This window comes from Cinclus cinclus, chromosome Z (assembly GCF_963662255.1).
Source record: "Cinclus cinclus chromosome Z, bCinCin1.1, whole genome shotgun sequence".
Taxonomy (NCBI): Eukaryota; Metazoa; Chordata; class Aves; order Passeriformes; family Cinclidae; genus Cinclus; species Cinclus cinclus.
Genome location: NC_085084.1, coordinates 31,788,055 through 31,805,572, shown reverse-complemented (window position 1 = coordinate 31,805,572; position 17,518 = coordinate 31,788,055). Strand labels below are relative to the sequence as shown.

General features: G+C 39.0%; 1 protein-coding gene across 5 annotated transcripts in view; it reads left to right on the top strand.

The window, feature by feature from the left end:
* The window catches only part of LOC134057052 (3'-5' RNA helicase YTHDC2-like), a 29,535-nt gene extending 24,188 nt beyond the window's left edge, over positions 1-5,347 (top strand). For all 5 annotated transcript variants that reach the window (XM_062514058.1, XM_062514060.1, XM_062514059.1 and 2 more), the window contains 4 exons: positions 882-1,085; positions 2,940-3,122; positions 4,311-4,414; positions 4,565-5,347. In XM_062514058.1, the coding sequence (XP_062370042.1) occupies positions 882-1,085; positions 2,940-3,122; positions 4,311-4,373 (450 nt within the window). In that variant the 3' untranslated portion in view covers positions 4,374-4,414; positions 4,565-5,347. The remainder of the gene's footprint in view (positions 1-881; positions 1,086-2,939; positions 3,123-4,310; positions 4,415-4,564) is intronic.
* The last annotated feature ends 12,171 nt before the right edge of the window (positions 5,348-17,518 follow it).

Below are 17,518 nucleotides of genomic sequence, written 5' to 3'. Positions count from 1 at the left end.
AGATATTAATAGATATTTTTCAGCAGCTATCAGGTATTGTATTGATAAATTAAGACCCTAACTTAGATTTTAATTTTTAACAACCACATAATATTTGTTTTGGAATTGAAAATCAAGAATAAATATCCTTGTTATACTAGTTTAATACAGTAAAAATAACACTTGGAGACTTCTGAAGTAAAGCTGTTCGAAGTAGAAAAGAAATGCAATTTTGAGGGGGGGATTTGGTTTTGTTTTTTGTTCTTTTGTTTTTTTTTCTTTTGGAAACTTGGTATAATAAACATTGTATACAGTACATGCATTTATGAACTCTGTATTCTGTCTTCCTCTGTTTCTCTGTTATAGCATACGTTGGTACTGATTCTCTCTAAGTTTTGTGTTATCTGCCTCATTATGCCTTCTTGGCAGTATTTTTGATGATTATTTAATAAAGCATACATTTTAGTGAGGTTATTTTCATAAATTTTCCTTTTTTTTTTTAAATTCAGTCAGTGTTACAGGGAGAAAATTTGTTTCTTGAATATGGAAATGCAAGTATGCTGCAGGCTACCAGTCTAGGGTGATTAATTTTGTGTCATTTGAAGTTGTCTCAGACTTCAAAGAATTGTAATTAGTCACTAGACTATGTAGGCCTGTTTTGCCATAATTGTTTGCTCCCCCTCTGAATGAATTATAATTTTGAAAAATGCTTAAAAATGTAAAATAGATATATACTTTCAAGTCAAATCTGACAGGAACAGCTGATAGATACTAAGTTTCTTCTAAAATCTTGGAGAGGAGCAGAAAACCTCAGTGATGGGTCTGTCTGCATGTGTGTAAAACTTCAGAACAAAATCCTGGTTTTTTTTATTGTATTTTTAAATTTAATTTAATTCTTTCAGGCTTCCAAATCACCTTCACCAAGACAAAATATGCCAGTTCGGTACTTTATAATGAAAAGTAGCAACTTACAGAACATTGAGATTTCTCAGCAGAAGGGTATATGGTCCACTACACCAAATAATGAACGGAAGCTGAATGGAGCCTTTTGGGAAAGCAGCATGGTTTACTTAATATTTTCTGTTCAAGGGTCTGGACACTTCCAGGTGAGTCCTTGGCTGATTCCAGCTGTTGGTGGTGGTTGATGGTTTAGGAGAGTGCAACAGATGGCTGTGTTGAAGGGCTTTGCTCATGACTTCTGATTTTCTAGTAAGTAGAGTATTGTGCTAATGCCTCTGACTGCTGAGGAAGAGTACTTTATTCTTCTCCAAAACAGTCCCTTTGAATGAACGCAGTTTTTCCTGCAAAGGATAAAACTAAATTGCCTCCAAAGATAATGAGTCAGAGTAATGTTTCTACTGTACATAAATGCTTTAAAACAGCAACAATGGAACAGACCAAGAAATCCGTACAAAGCAGGGGATTGTTGCCTTTTTCTCTGCATGCCAAAATAAATGTTGTAAGTGAACAAGAAGATACAATCAAGCCACAGCTTTCCAAAGCAAGGAAACTCATATGTCTTTAATACAAATTTTAATAAAAACTATTTTTCTGGAACTGTAGTTTCTCAGAGTTAGGAAACTGGAAAGTCATGGCCATGTTTCTTCCAGAACCGTCTTGAGTTCACATTTACTTAGGTATTTTGCTTAAAATTTGCTGACAAATTTGTGGCCACTTTAAAGGTTAAGACTTGACCTGCTAGTGCAAAGTTGAAGGTTAACTGTGTTGTAGAGCCTCCTAAATTCAATTATTCCAAGTAAAGAAAGTTCAGTTTATCTCTTTATATATTGTAAACTATTAATAGAAGTCAGCTGAACTTAAAATTTAATGAACCAGCCCAAACATGGAGATCCTAGTGATACCACTGAAGGGTTGTTGTGAAATGTACATATGGGTGGTGAAATGTACAGTGATTTGGAAAATGCAAATGCCATATTAGAAAGTAATTTTCAGCATGCTAATCGAATCTGAAAATGGGCTGTTGTGTAGACAAGAAAGCTGAAGGATGTAGGTGGATTATGTTTCCTTAGTCTTCCAGTTTTGACAATGCACTGGATGTTCATGGGAATGTGAGATTAACATTCCTAATAATATTCTCTTGCTCAAGTGTCTCTACTTCCCACCTGTATTTTTCCTCTGTTCCTTTTATTAATTTTCATTGATATTCATTTATTGTTTGAGCTGTCTAGGACTGCATGACTGACAGCAGGTGTATGTGCTGGTAACTTCAGGCAGTGCACTGGGTCTCTTGGATTCCTAAGTCAGAACTGGAGTAAATTTTGCCTGAACAGTTGATACATTGTGTGTGATCTGGGTTTATTTTTGGTTTGTTGGTGTGTGTGTTTAAAGGGTGTCCTTAAGTGTAAGTTATATGCAATCTTGCATTTGTGCTTTCTTCCATTTCCTTTCTGAATACTTGTCTTTTTGGAATTTCTTTCCGCTTCCTTCTTAAAGAAGGAACTTTAAGCAGCTTTGACTTACTTCTTTGGAGAACAGGTCCCCGCTTTTAATTGTATATGAAAGTTTGTTAACAGAGAGGGAACAAGGGAAGGAATTAATGGATTTTGAAAGAATTTTGTACAAGTAGTGAGGAATAGGTAATGGACATAGAGCATTCATCTTGATTCGTTGTACTTTAAATGGTTTTACAACAGCTTTTCAACCTGTGCTACAAAGCAGAAAAAAAAACCCCTTGAATGCTTATTGTGAGAGATGAATTGAAACGTCTCTCCTTTGCAGTCAGATTCTAGAAAGTGTATTTGAAATGGAAAAAACAAATGATGCTTCCAACTTTCTGAGTGTAAATATTTGGGAAGATCCAGCTTCATGTGAGTGAGCATTTGAATCACTTTGAAACTAATTTCAAAGTTTCATATGAAGTTCAGTCATTCATTTAATTCCAACAAAAATAGATATGCTCTCATTATGTCTGTTCTTTCATATTTAATTTTTTCTTGCAGGGTTTTGCTAGAATGGGTTCATCAATAGGGTGTGAGAAAAGTCAGGACTGGGGATCTGCTGGATTTGGAGGTGTCTTTAAGGTGGAATGGATCCGAAAAGAAAGCATTCCTTTTCAGTTTGCACATCATTTGCTCAACCCTTGGAATGACAACAAGAAAGTACAAATAAGCAGAGATGGCCAGGTAGTTACTCTCTTCTAAAGTCTTCTTTACTTGGTGTATAACTGTGTTTTGTTCATTAGCTTATTCAGCCTTGAACTCAACTGTACTCATGTATGTATTAATCTGAATCACAGTTCCTTGGTGTGCATTGTACCTTCTGCTAATGCAGAATTACTGTTGAAACAGTGGATTTATTAAAATCAAACCAGTTTCTTGCTGAGTGTTGTTAAAAAAAAAAATTAAAGCTGGATTTGTCCAAAATAAATGGGGTTTTGTGGTGTTTTTTTTGTTTTTAAATCTCTGGAGGCTTGTTTCCTGTTTGATTCAGATGTCTTCCCAGAGATAAGATAGTCTGTCATACCCAAATAACTGTTCATAATTAGAGGTTTGTATTTTCCATAAAGCCTCAAGAGAATCTTGATATTTGAGGTAGAATAAAGCTTAATACTGTTCTCCGATTTGTTAAAGCCAAATGTGACTACAAAAAGCCAGAAAAGAATTTTCACAAGAATTCTCTGTGGCAGTTTTTGCATTCTCCTCAGTCCCCTCCCACAACATTTCCTTGATACAAGATTCTGGAGCTAAACCTTTTGTATTCAAGTCTTTTCACTGCTTCCCCAAAACCTCTTCAGTTGTAAAAATGAGGAAAGGAGCATACTGTAAGAACAAGGAAAGGAATGCAGCACATAATGAAATTGACAGTGCTTCTCTTCTAAATGGCTCTTAAGACCTAAAGAGTCTCAACAGTGTCAAAAACAAATGATTTACATTAAATGTCTGTGATTCCACCAAGAGCCACGGTATTATCTGTGACCTGCCTTTCCGTGTTCTCCACCACATTTAATGGAATTAAACTTAAAAGGTGTGGACAGTAATGATCTCTATTTAATAAGGAAGTGACCTGTGGAAGGCACAAATTGTATGGTGCATCTCTTCTTGTGGTGTTATGTTCATTTGGAATTCTTTTGTAAGAACTGGCATCTTGCCTGAAACAAAAAGCCCCAAACAACCTATAGGCCAGGATTGTTTATGAAAGTTTTTTATGTCCTTTTGAGCCCTTGTGGTAGGGATAGCTCTAATACATGTCACAATAGCAGAAGTAACAACTCTCTCAGAAAGACCACCAGCAATTTCTTCTGAGGATTTTGTAATAAGTAATTAATATATCCACAGTGCTTATAACTTTTCTAATTTCCTGATCCTTTCTAGGAGCTGGAACCACATGTTGGAGAGCAGTTGTTGCAGCTTTGGGACCATATTCCTTTGGAATGAAAAAAGTTGACTGATGAAGCATGTCAGATAATATGATACAGGTAGTTATTATTTCATGTATTGCATTCTGGTTTTATGATAGAGGAAAAGGTATTGACATACACTGTATCATCACAGTGCTGTCATTTGTAGCTTGTGGAAGAGCAGGTATGCAGAGGACTAAATATTTTCTTCCTTTTGATTTTTTTTAGCTGATATTATTGAAACATCAGCTCTAACCACTAGAACCAGCAGCACGTCTACAATACCAAGATAAGGAAGAAGGTGGCACAACAAACTACCTGCTGAAGCTCTTAGTCATAATGTGCAGCTAGCAGTGAAAAAAAGAGGGAATTATGTTTGTTTCAGTGTTTCCTTGTTGTAAAAAAAATGTCAATAAGGTTATGCACCAATCTTTTTTTGACTGAATGATTTTTTCTACAGTAGTGTGTAGATAATTGAAAGTGTGGTAAAGTTCAAAGCTAAGTTTAAAGCAGTGCACCACATATAGGTTGTTTGTGGGTTTAAAATAGCACAGCAGACAGTTTACATTCGAAGCATTCTCAATTCATTAAATGTATGAAAGAAACAAGTTTAATGTTAATTAATTCTTGCAGTTTGAGTAAAATAAATAAATTGAGAACAGATGTCTCAAAATATGTTGGGAGATTCCATAATTGTTTGGTGAACTTCTGTATGCACAGTACAAGGGAGAGGAATATATTCATGCAAATAATTAGAAGCTAGAGAATGCTAGTTTTTGAATTCTAGTTTAAATACAGGAGGGAAAGAAGCATGAGATTTTATGAGTGTGGATTGGTCCAGTGGTATTTGCAGTTTCAATTTTTTTTGCCCTCAAAAATACTCACACTGACACGGTGAAATAGTCTTTCAGAGGCCTGGGGCCAAATGGTATTCTAGTAGTTCACTAACTTGAGCGTTGTTATAAGATTTCTACTTCTTTTATAAAAAATAAAAAGTAATTATTAGTACAACTTGCTTAATCTTTCCATGTAGTCTTCAGTTTTTCTTTCTGTACCTTGTCTTTGAAGTTCTTCTCTTTCTTCTGTACTCCTTTTTTTTTGGTTTATTGGGCTTTTCCTTAGTCATTACCATAAGGCTGTTACAAATTCAATCTGCTCACTGTCATAGCAGTGTTGCTCATTCTTAGGTTAAACTGAGAGCTTTTTCTGCTTCTGAACTTTTACTTGGTTTCTCATGTTCTCTCAGGATGTTCTCATAGTTCAGACTATCCTATGTATTCATTAATTCTGGCACAGCAACATTAGAAACTTAAGTCAGACCTGAAACAGGTTACTGAAGGATCTGGTGCAGTTGATAAAAGGGCTGCCAAGCATATGAGTGGCTGTGAAAGAGAAGGAGATGAAAAAGGTATCCGAGGTTTTAAAAGAAAAGGGATCTTTAGCCATTAAAGAAACAAACAAAAAATTTTTAAAACATATCTATGTATATACGTTTTCATCTTGAATCCAGAACTGAAGACTCATTTGCACCAAATAATGTTCTTTAAAATCCATCTCTCTCTCCTTTTTTTTTTTTTCCTTTGGGAGACATTTATTACTAGTTTAGCACTCTATTAATTTTATATAAAACTAGTCAAGATAACCTACAAGAACCCTGCACTTGGAAAACAGATTTTTTTCGTGTTGCTACTTCTCTCTGCCAATCAGGATGCAATCATTTTGTAAACAGGCTGCCCCAAGAAAAGCAGTGCACCACAGGTTCTGCTCAAATCTACATTCTGTCTGAGACAGCAGACAGATGGAAAGTCAAAGTTAGTTTTTAGCTGCACTGCAACCATCCTCGCAAAATCAGTTGAAGGAGGACTGGCTCTTCCAGTGGGAATGTATTCTGCCAGTTTTTTATAGAATCATGGATGGAGTTGTTAAAGTTGGAAAAGACTTCTAAGTTCGTTGAGTCCAACTCAGCCTAAAACTGGCAAGTGTTACAAAATAGCCACTTTCTCTTAATCATTAAATGAGAGTTAGTTGTTGAGGATGCTGTAAATGAAAAATGGGGAGTGTCTAATGAGAACAAAAAATGAACAAAAGAGCTACCAGATCAAGAAAATAAAAGTAACATATCTACTTAGCAGAAACTGCTGACACAGCAGGCTGAAAAACAAGAAAATAATTATTTGGATATGTGCTAAATATCTGTAGGAAAATAAAAAATCAGCCTATCTAGGTACCTCACCTGCTATTCTGCTGTCAAATTTTCAGTAACTATGTAAAATTTTAATTAGTTTTTACCCTAAGTAAGATTGGGGAAGATATTTTTAATTAATTTATTGAGAAAAGTAGTCAGAAAATCAAACCTATTTTCTGCTACTTCTCATAAGAAATATTTCTGAACTTTCTGCATAAATGAAGATAGATTGGTTCTCTACTACTGTAGTTTTGCCAGGACTTGTAACTTCTTCATTGTTATGTTTCACACTTGAGCTATGTGAACCATAGAGGACACATGATGGTTGTGCATTTTTTGGAATTACTGGAAGTATTGTTTTTGAGCTCTAGACTGTTCCCATCAATGTTGAAAGCTCAGCAAGGTTCAGCCTTTCTCTGATGCTAGACTTTTGGCATGGATGTGTTCACAAATTAGACATTTTCTAGTATTCGGGCCTTTCTCTGCAGGTGAAGAAAATTACTATATCATGATGAAGAGAAGTGACAGCTGAACATCTGCTTTGGAGAGTTCTGATTTGCCTTCTTACCCCACAGCTTCTGAAAGCTCATAAGCCTTGACCTCCATCCCTTGTTTAGGCACTCTCCTGGCAATGCAATCACTTTGGGCCTTTGATGAGTATTCAATATAACACCAACTCTCACCCTGTCATTTCTGATGGCAGAAGCAGTTTGGCTATCCAAAGGTTTCCCCTTTTTAAAAGGGAAGTTGAATAATGGTTCATATCTTTAGGGAAAACCACAAAATGACATCTGCAGAACAGTAATCAAGAAAAGCTATGCTAGATATTGGGATAATGAGGAGCTGTTTCTAACCTAGCATGTCAGAAGCCTTCTCATCCCCTGAATTGGGATGGGAGGGAAACAGCTGCTTATTTTATGGAGAGAGTTTCTTGGCATTTATTTGGAAAATGGCTGTGCTGTTGCTATCAGTGTATAAAGGTTACTGTGATCTGTCTCCGTGTCTTCCTTATCTTGGATCACTTGTGATTTTTATCTGGATCTTATAGCAGGAATATGGTGAAGAGGGTCCTCCTTGTGCTGAAATGGTGAGCGAATGTGGTAACTCTTCTCCCTGTGATTTTGTTTGCATCAGCTGTAATATTGAAATTGGAGGAAGAAATTGGTATACTTATTACAAATGTCTTTGCACACTTTAAATGAGGATACTGAGCATAAGTTGAATGTAGTTTGGTTGTGAAAAACTAAGGAGCTAGTCATGTCCTCTCTGATGGCTACCCTTTCTCTCTGCTTGATCTAAGTGGTCATTGCTGTTCATTAACTTGGTGTTTGGAGGAATCCTGAGTACAAGGACCCTAAGAGGTAAACTTACTTCTTAGTAAGAGTAGAAGCTGGAATGTGTCTTCTTCTCCCTAGATCTGAAACTGATGGAAGGGAATGAGAAAATCCATACTAAAAGGTTCAGCTTCTCAGTGTTCACATTGCACAAGGCATACTTACTTGGCATGAACTGGATTTTGTGGACTTGGTGCCTTTCTCTATCCTTCAGTTTTTTGGGTTTGTTTTTTTTTTTTTTGATTGTCTTCATGCTGTCAAATAACCTGTATGAAGCATTGTGTAATGAAACAATAGATAAAAGCTTTTGTATTGGTCTTGCCTGAAGTGGCTCTGCACTTGCTCTGCAGTCTCCTGGAGCATTCCCAGTAGCCTGTGAAGCAACTGGGATGTATTTATTTACTGTTTAAGGGAACCATAAAAGTTTGGTGAGAAAAATTGTATACCCTGTTCTTCCCCTGATCTGCTGGCTAGCTTTGGACCTCCGGAAGAGGGGTAATTTTTCTCCTGGACAAAGGTAAAAGATAAGGAGGCGCCTTTTCCTGGGACTACAGTCCTGCTTTCAGCCCTGGGGGAAGAGAGGGAGAGAGAGAGGGGAGAGGGAGAGGGAGACAGAGAGAGAGACAGAGACAGAGAGAGAGACAGAGAGAGATACTTTCAGTGCAAACATATAAATAATGGTGCAATATAAAACCATCAGTTTGGATTTGGGTCGCATCTACTGGACAGATCTAATGGACAGAAGGTGCTGAGTAACAGAGGTAAAACAAAATAGTATCTAAATTTGGAATATTGCAGGGACCTCCTTGCCTTAATTTCAGGTGAGGGTAAGTACAGCATGGAGCTAAGATCCAGACCCAAATGGAGAGATGCTGAGTTTTACAGTAGTTCCTGCTTGTTCTGTTCATTAAAATAGATGCCTCTGTGTTCCCTTTCTATAGCTCACAGACATGGGGGTTTGTACTCAATTTGGCTGGATTGCAGGTAATTAATACAAATACAGAATGGGTGAATTAGGCTCATGCACTGCTTCTGGATGCACTAAATCAGAGGAAAAAAACAGCTGTCTACCCTTTGGTGGTGATCCAAGGCCTAAATGAAGTGTAATGTGAGAAGTACCCTACTGTAGCAGGCAAAACAAATAGACCTATACAAGTGTGGTGAAAGCTTAGAGAACAGCTGCAAAAAGTTCCTCAGGATTTTATCAGCTGTAGAAAAGGGTGTATAACAGATCCAGCTGAGGAGTAATGTCTGGAAGCTAGTCCAAATAATTAGATCCTGGTAGTTTCTTGTGAGGGATATTTTATGTGATACAGCTCCTGTATTTGACAACGGTCTCCTGGGATGGGTGGTCTTCAGCACATGAGAAGGCTCTGTCTGGGAGATGACACTTGGATCCTTCTCATTTTTCTCGGGACATGGCAGAGGCATTGCTGTTGATGTTCTCCTTCCAGTGGGGCAATGGCAGTTCTGGGTCCTGCTTGCCCAAGGAAACTACCACAGGCAGGCTGTGTGCCTGGTCCTGTGTGGCAGCTGACTGCTGGCTGACCTCTGAATCCCAGTGGAGACCACCTGGGAGACTCATACAGGAATATGGCTCCTGTACGCTGTGTATGTGTTATGGGATGAGGTGCAGTGCAGCCCCCAAGCTCTGAGGGCTTGTGACCGTGCCCTGCTCACTGCGGTTGCACTGATGGTGTGGGATTGTGTCCTCCTCCATTGGCATCTCTGTGCCAAGTGCAGAACTGGTCCAGGAGATTGCCGAAAATGAGAGGAGGAAAACTTCTTGAGACAGAACTTACATTAGTGTGTCCATGGTGAAACCACCCCCTTGTGAATGCCCACTAAAGGAGAAGGAAGCATCTAAAACTCATTAATGCTTGTGATCAAAAGCAACAACAAAAGTCACAGAGTTTTGCAAAAACACACTAAGTTTTAGTGTAACTAAAGTGTTACTTTAGTAGTAACTTTCACACTTGGTATGGAAATTACTATATTCAGCTGCACCATACCCTAGATGCACAAGGCAGAGGTTTTAGGAGAAAGGGGCATGGTGAAAGAGAAGGGAGAAAAGATGAATTAAAGAGAGGGAGGGAGAGAAAAAGAGAAAGAAAGGAAAAGACACTAGCAGTCCTGGTTCCAGCATCAATCCAGTTGATGGGATGTCATTCCTCATTGCATCATTGATCCAGCTGAAGGAGTGTCATTCTAGGTTCAAGCATTGATTCAGATGATGGGATATCAGTCGTGGTTCCAGTGTTCATCCAGGTGATGGGATGTCAGTCCTGGTTCCATGGTTGATGCAGATGATGAGATCTCCATGGTCCTGGGAGCATCCCCCAGGCTTCAGGGGGATCCTTTTTATGGGTGGGTTTCCCTGCCCTAAAGACAGATTTCTTGCCTCCTATGCCAGTTAGTTGTCGTGCATGCTCTGAGCTGCCTGGAGATGGCTTTGTGGCTTTTGCATGGTCTTGACTCTGCTCTGCAGAGTCTACACGCTCACTTCTTGGCTTCATTCCTGCCGTTTTGCTGTACTGTGTTGTGTTTACCTCCAGGGACTACAACAATAATGTTTGTCCTGGAGAAGTGGTGTCCTACCTCCGCATGGCCCCCTTCTCCAGGCACAGCTTGTTCTTTCTTGTGCCTGGTTATTACCAACAATGCTGGGCTCTTTCCAACAGCTTTCACATGTTTTTACCAGGAATCCTTGGCTGACTCCACAGCCATTTGGCTATTGGTGTTTGAGACACATACACTGTCCTCTTCTCTTCTGGGATTCTCCACCTGTGTTGCTCCCATAGGATGGTGAGCAGGATCAGGGCCAGCCAGCATCTCTGGAACCTGAGCTGGTGCTGGCAGTGGGGCAGTAATCCTCAGGCCATCCCCCATGCAGGTCGAGGGCACAGCTTGCTCAGAGCCTGGAGTGCCCACGTGTAGCAGGAGTGACATTGGCTGTGCACAGCCTGATCCCTGTGGAGGCCATGGGCTTCCCTCTGGCAGTGTGAGGCACTGGCACCTGGCCATGGGTCTATGTCTCCTAAGGGGTGAGCCCCTCTTACACAGGAGTTCTGAAGCTTTGGTCTCTGTCCCTTTCCCCATTGGCTTTGTGTGTCTCCCCTTCTGGGCATTTCTGTGTCACGTCCTACTTAGGACAGGTCTTGGACTCCATGATCTTCCCCTTGCTTTAGCTCTTAGTTCAGATTCCACCTTACACCCGTAAGAAATACAATTGACAAAACTGCAGAAGAGGGCCTGGAACCGAACTTTACTGGCAGGAAAGGCATCAAATATGATAGGCATAAATAAAAGTATAAATATGATCCTTCCAATGTAATTACAAGTAGAAGCATTTGGGAGAATAAGATTCAGCAGTCACTTAGAGAGGCAAAGCATATATGAATATGCTGAAGCACACTCCCTGAAAAGAGACCATTTTGTTGAGGTCGTTCTTACCTGGTCAAACTGACTGCAAAGTAGTCTCATTGTCTGAATACTTTCTTGTTTTTGGCACAGATTTGTGCAACTCCTTGGTGTCGGTTATAGCTGTGTTCATTGTTTGAACAAGCTGAAAACTCCAGGTATGTCCACTTTTGAGAAACATTTTAGGGAACATCTCAATGTGATTGGCTTTTTAATGTGTGTTACCTTTTACTAACATTCAGCTCAACATCGCAATGACATTTAATTTTACATGTCTCGGAAAACATATTCAAAAATTTGGTATTTTTTTTTTTATATTTAGAAAATATATACTGCATTAGTCTTTATTTTATATTTCTGCCTTATAAAATTACTCCAAAGGTGAACAGAGTATAACTGGAAGGATGGTATGGTCTGACAGAAAGAAACACTTTAATAGTAATTGCGATAATAACTGATTTATTTGGGAGAAGCTTGTCTACAAATGAGACCTCCATCTTGATTAGTAGGTATCTCAGAGCCAAAAAAAAATTCAGAAGAAACTTATCCATTGGAATATATGAGATGCTGGTAAATATGGGGTTTAATTCTATGATATATACTAGCCTAATTTTAGGATACGACATGTAATCAAGACACTATTTCTGCCTAATAGCTCTTGCTGCTAGGAAGGTTTGCTTGAAAACATCTCAATTTCTTCTTCCTTAATATTTCAAATGCAAATTTAATTCGAATTTAATCTGATAATAATGAAATAAATTGATCTGAAATAGTGTGGGCTAAAAGGCTAAATTTTCTTACTCAAATTGTATTATTACTTAATTCTTAATTAGTCTCTAAAAATCTTACATTCCTTTAGAAAGTCTTATTTAATCTTCCTTAGGAATTGTTTCCAAAGTAACTGGCAAAAAGGATTTTTCCTCACTTAAATTTTCTTTTTTTTCTTCCCATCAGCCTTCTGTTTTCAGGTTCTAATCAGCTTTCTGGAAGCTCCTGTAAGCACACATGCTCACTAGGTGGTGATGTTGTGCCAAGGAAAAACTTAAAATGTGTGACCTACACATTCATTAATAAAGGCGAATGTAGAGATTGCAATTATTTAGTTATTGTAGTTTTTTCTTTAAAGTTTTGTGAAATTTGTAAATTAAGGTGGGGGGAGCCCTCTTTTCTGGTTGATTTATATCAAAATGACAAATTATTGTGGACCTTGAGTAATGCCATGTACATGAATAATTGCATGTTCCATCACCAGGCAGTTAAGATTACTTCTGTAAGATCTTGGGAAGATTGGTGGCACTTGATAATGCATTTTCAAATCTGAAGTTTAAAAATAGGCCTGGAGTTGATATACAGAAGAGAGTAAATAAGGTGCTGAGGTTGACATTTGGTTATGAAACATTTCTGCTTTCATAAATGTATTTGTTTTATGTTTTCCTAATCTGTAAGGTGGTACAAAAACATTCCTTAAAACCAGGATGGCCCTCCCTTAAATAACAGGATAATTGTTGCTTATGTCACAGGAAATAATGTGCAGGGTACTTGATCTTTCAGAAGAATATATTTTCATAATTTTGAAACAGATATTAAAACCTCTAGATTTTTTTTCCCAAATGCTTAATTTCTTCTTACCTTCCAAAATTTTGACCAGATGGGTAGAATTTGCCTTTCCAAAGTATAACAGAAGTCTTGGTCTTTACCTCTGTATTAAAAAGAAGCTGAAAAGACATATTTAGTTATTTTCTCTCTTGAAGTTGCTGCTTGCATCTTATATTATGAAACTTGCAAAAATACAGAGCACCTGTATGCTAAAATAAGTGAATTCAGTACTGTCTGCCTTTTGATATGTGCTCCTTTGTAGCATGATTCTCCTTTTCCAGCAAATACAAATACTTTCTTTAGAATGACTACCATTCCTACTTCTGCAAAGTCATTTGTATTTGCAATCTCCTTAATATAGATTAAGAAGGAGCAAAACACACTGGAAACTCTAAAATAATATAAAAATCTTATGGATAGTCATCCCTGCTCTTGTGGATTATCAATAATTTTAATCTATGAGGACATTACTTTGGACTGGATAGGCACAAGGGGAAAGAAATAGTCTCCTTAGTCCACAGCAACCTGTTTAGAAGTTTCTACATGTTTTTCAAGAATTGTGCATGTGTGAAATGGTAAACCAAAAATATTCCACCCAGATTCTGTTCCTGCCAATTACATTCCAAAACTAGTTTCTGAGGTCTCACTAAATAAAAATAAAAATTTATTTCTCCTCCCTTGCCTCTGCCCCTAAAAAATGCTTACTAAGAAACCTTTTTAGGGGCAGTGAACAACAAATACCCAAAGAACTTATGGCTGCCCACCAACCTTGCAAACAACACAGTCAGTTATGAAATGCAGACAATTGGAGGGAGAGGGAAAAGCATTGGGACAAGTAGGTGCAAAAAGCTTTTCCAAGTCTAGTGAAGTCTGTGAGGCTGGTGGGGTAAAAAAAATAAAATAATCAGCATTTTTATACCAGCAGAGTAAATGTCTGGTGTAAATGCAACTCATTCTGACAAACAAGTTAATAAAGTTTATTTCATTTGTGGCAGTAGTAACAAGCTGTGTCAGCATAAGCAGTCTTGCTGTGTAAGCTGTATCTGTCCTGTGGGGGTTCATTAACTTTGTCTGCTGTAGACCAGACCTTTTAGAAGAGCTTCTTGCTTATTTACTGGTAACACATAAAAAATGGGAGAGACATCAGTGACTTCAAATTTTCATCTGATTAATAAGTTCTACATTCATCTGCTTGAAATGTCATGACTATTTTAGCATAGCTGTAGATACGGATGGCACCCCCTGATACAGAGGTGGCTTTTAGGCAAAAATCAATCCACACTATAATAGCTTGCAATTTCATGGCAGAGAACGTGCACCCTGTGAGCAGTTCTGCAGGTCTTACTGCCCCATCTGAAAGCTTTTGTCTGTTTTATGCCATGTCTAATCATGCTGTAAAAGGAAGATTTTTCCAGTGTGGAAAATGTGAAAATTGTGTTAGTGCTCGTATCTTGATGACAAGAGTGCTGTTAGAAAAGCAAACCCATCCCAATTCAATAATACTGAAGTCTTAAGAAACTTCTAGACAGTCGACAGGAGGCTGTGGAATTAAATTAGGAGACTAAGTACATAGATGCCTCTGTTTATTAGACCTGTTTTTAATTTCATGGTCTCATTTTAGAGGCAAGTACAAAGTTGTATCCAACAGAATAGGAAGAAACTTGTCCATCAGCTTACCTGGGTTTAACAGGTCCAGAGGATGAGTCCTTAGCATTGCTGGTGAGAGGAGCATTTAGCAGGAGTCTGTGGTTATCCAGCACAATTTTTCATTTAACCAGAAACATTTAATAAGAAAGTGTAATGGCACATTCTAGCACTTTCCCCTTGCAATGAAAAATTTTTCAATCCACAGGCTGCTGGCATTTAGTCCTTTGAAAAGCTAATGATTTTTGAAATGTCCTCATTCATAAGGAAAATATATTTTCTGAAAAAATAGGTTTTCAGCTATGCTTTCCATATATATTAGGATTTTGTTGAGAAAACAGGATTCATATTTAGATTTGAAAACTGTGTTTCCTCTGTAGTAACACTTGAGTTTTACGTATTTTTAATGCTGCCACTTAGGAACTCTGCAGACCCCACACCTGGAAAAAATGCACATAATCTGCAAACATAATATTTTAGGTTAATTTTGTTTACCCCTGACAGAAAGCCAATTTTTAATATATTTAATTATGCCACACTCTTTACTGTGAAGCATTAGGAAAAAAGCCACAATTTAAGCTTTGGAGCTCCTGCTTGTGTCCTCAGTAAAATAGCCCTGCTTCTCCTGTAGGCAATCATGGTAGATCTCCATAACAGCAATATTATTTGGGTTATATTGCATAGTAATAAAATGCTGAATCCTGTTAACTATGTTGGTCATGCATTCAGAATGGCATCCATTCTTTCAACTTTTAACTGATCTTACTTTTGAGTGAAAGATTTTGGGCATTCAGTTAACTTCTGGAGCTGGAAACAGCCATCAACAGCACTCTAAAGCCAGGGTTGTGCACAGGTAACTGCTTTTGCTTCAGTATTTTCAGGCAATACTGGGTAAAATTACTGCCAATAATCAGTCATAAAGTGTTTTTTCTCCTGGTGTGTAGTGGGATTAGCATAACAGTTCTTTTACTTAGTTTTTCTAGTTTGGAAGATTTTAATTCATGAAGACCCCTAAAGATGTCTGTGCAGTCAAGCCATTCTGGTAATGCCAATCCCAACCCCAATGAAGTTATTGTGGGAAGCCTGTGTGTGCAGGGTGTTTCTGGAATACCTGGTTGGATAAGGCAGACCTGTGCCTACAGCAGAGCTCACTGGCCTGCAGCAGGACAGTGAAATCAGCATCAAGTCCTTCAACAAATCCCACAAATACAAAGGGTAGCATAGACTTTTCTGACTGGGAACAGAAACCTTTACAGTTTACAGTGGCCAGATTTTACAGGGGGAGTCTCTTTGGGTTCAGGGTGGATACACCTCTTAATTTATGCTGGTGCGTCTCTGTCCTTTGATACTTCTGGACTTCAAACTGATGATAGAAAGGTAAAGAGTTCTGCACATCAAAAACTGTCTGTTGTCTACTATGTTTTGCATAGCTAATCAAGGTAATTAATAGAAGAGTTTTAAGGATTATAGCCATCTGGATAATAAAATAAATGCAGAAGAGTTGAGGTCACTCAACTATAATGAAATAGTGTTTTATAAGTATTTTTTTAATAAGCTGTACTGGTTTGAAGGTAAGCCAGCAGGAGAAGTTGACCCCACACAAATACCTTGTCAGAGATTTAAAGTCAAAGTTACAATTTAATAGAAAGATTACAATAAATGCCATGAAGACAGAAAACTGGCTTAAAACCACTGGGTGCAACCTGGCCCCTGTTAGTCATGGTGGTGGTCTCAGTCTGCACAGCTGTTGAGAGGCAACTGCAGTTTTGTCAAAAGAGGTGGTAGAGTGGAAAGTCAGGTTCCCCTCCAGATGTTCAATGGCAGGTGGTGGTGTTATAAATTAGTTAATGTTCGGGGGTGGAGCTGTGGGTTGTTAAATAATGTGATAAAGTTATTATCGGTTACAAGCTTATGAATTGTTAGTTAATTGTTATGAAGTTATGACTTGTTAATTGATTGCTATGAAGTTGTGAATAGTGATGGGTAAGTTGTGACTGACAGGTTGGTGGCACTGCAGTGTGGGTGTACGTGTGGATACTGAGGGCAGGTGAGAGGTGTTCGGCCGGCTGGGTGAAGGGAACTTTCTAGATCATTACTTCATGGGGTGAGGACAGCAATCTGTGAACTGTGATTGGACAATGCGCCAGCCTGTAAGAACAAAGGGCTCCGAAACGATTGGTCCAGATTGCACCCCTGTAAGAACCAACCAGCGACCAAGAAAGAAACCAATCACAGCGAGGGTTGGAAAAGGCACCAATCCGTGAGGGGTGAGGGCTGTGAGGACTCCGAGGTGCCCAGCACAGCTGGGTCCTTCCAGGGAGCTTGATGTCCTGAGAGGCGCTCTGTGCAGCGCAGTTCTTTGGCTGGCTGGCTTGCCGAGTGCGGCCTGGCCTTATCCTAGGTTCTTGCCTCTGCAGTTTTTAAATAAAACAAAGTGCACTTACCAATTTTCTCATTTGTTCATTACAACTTTTATGGGAGCTTGTCTGGGCTATCCATGCCCTGAGGCAGTCCTGGAGTAGGACGGGACTGGGAAGACATGTCTGGCTGATTTATTTTTTTTTTGGCCGCCTGGACTTGGACTACTCCAGGACTGCAGAAGGGACTGCTGGATACGCCCAAGACCATTGGAGGCACGGCAACCCAGACAGCGAGGAGCGGGGCTCGTGCCGCACAGGTGAGCAGTGCAAGTGGGGTAGGGTGCAAGGGGGTCCTTAGGGACCCTTGTAAGTGGGAGAGTACTGCCTTCCACCACCCTTACCCGCTTAGGCTTCCGTCCTCTAAAGGGGGGGGGCATGAAGACTAGCTTTACCCTAGCCCCAGGCTGGGTACCTTTTTCTTGTGAAAAGGTCCCTGGGGTAGTGAGGTTAGTACTTTACAGCTTGGTGACCCTGGTAAGAAGGCCACCGGCTATAAGAGGGCTCCCTCAATATCTAGGTTGGGGTTGAGGTTTTGGCTGTTTCACGGGCTTCAGGATGGGAACCTTTTAGTGAGAAGGTCCCT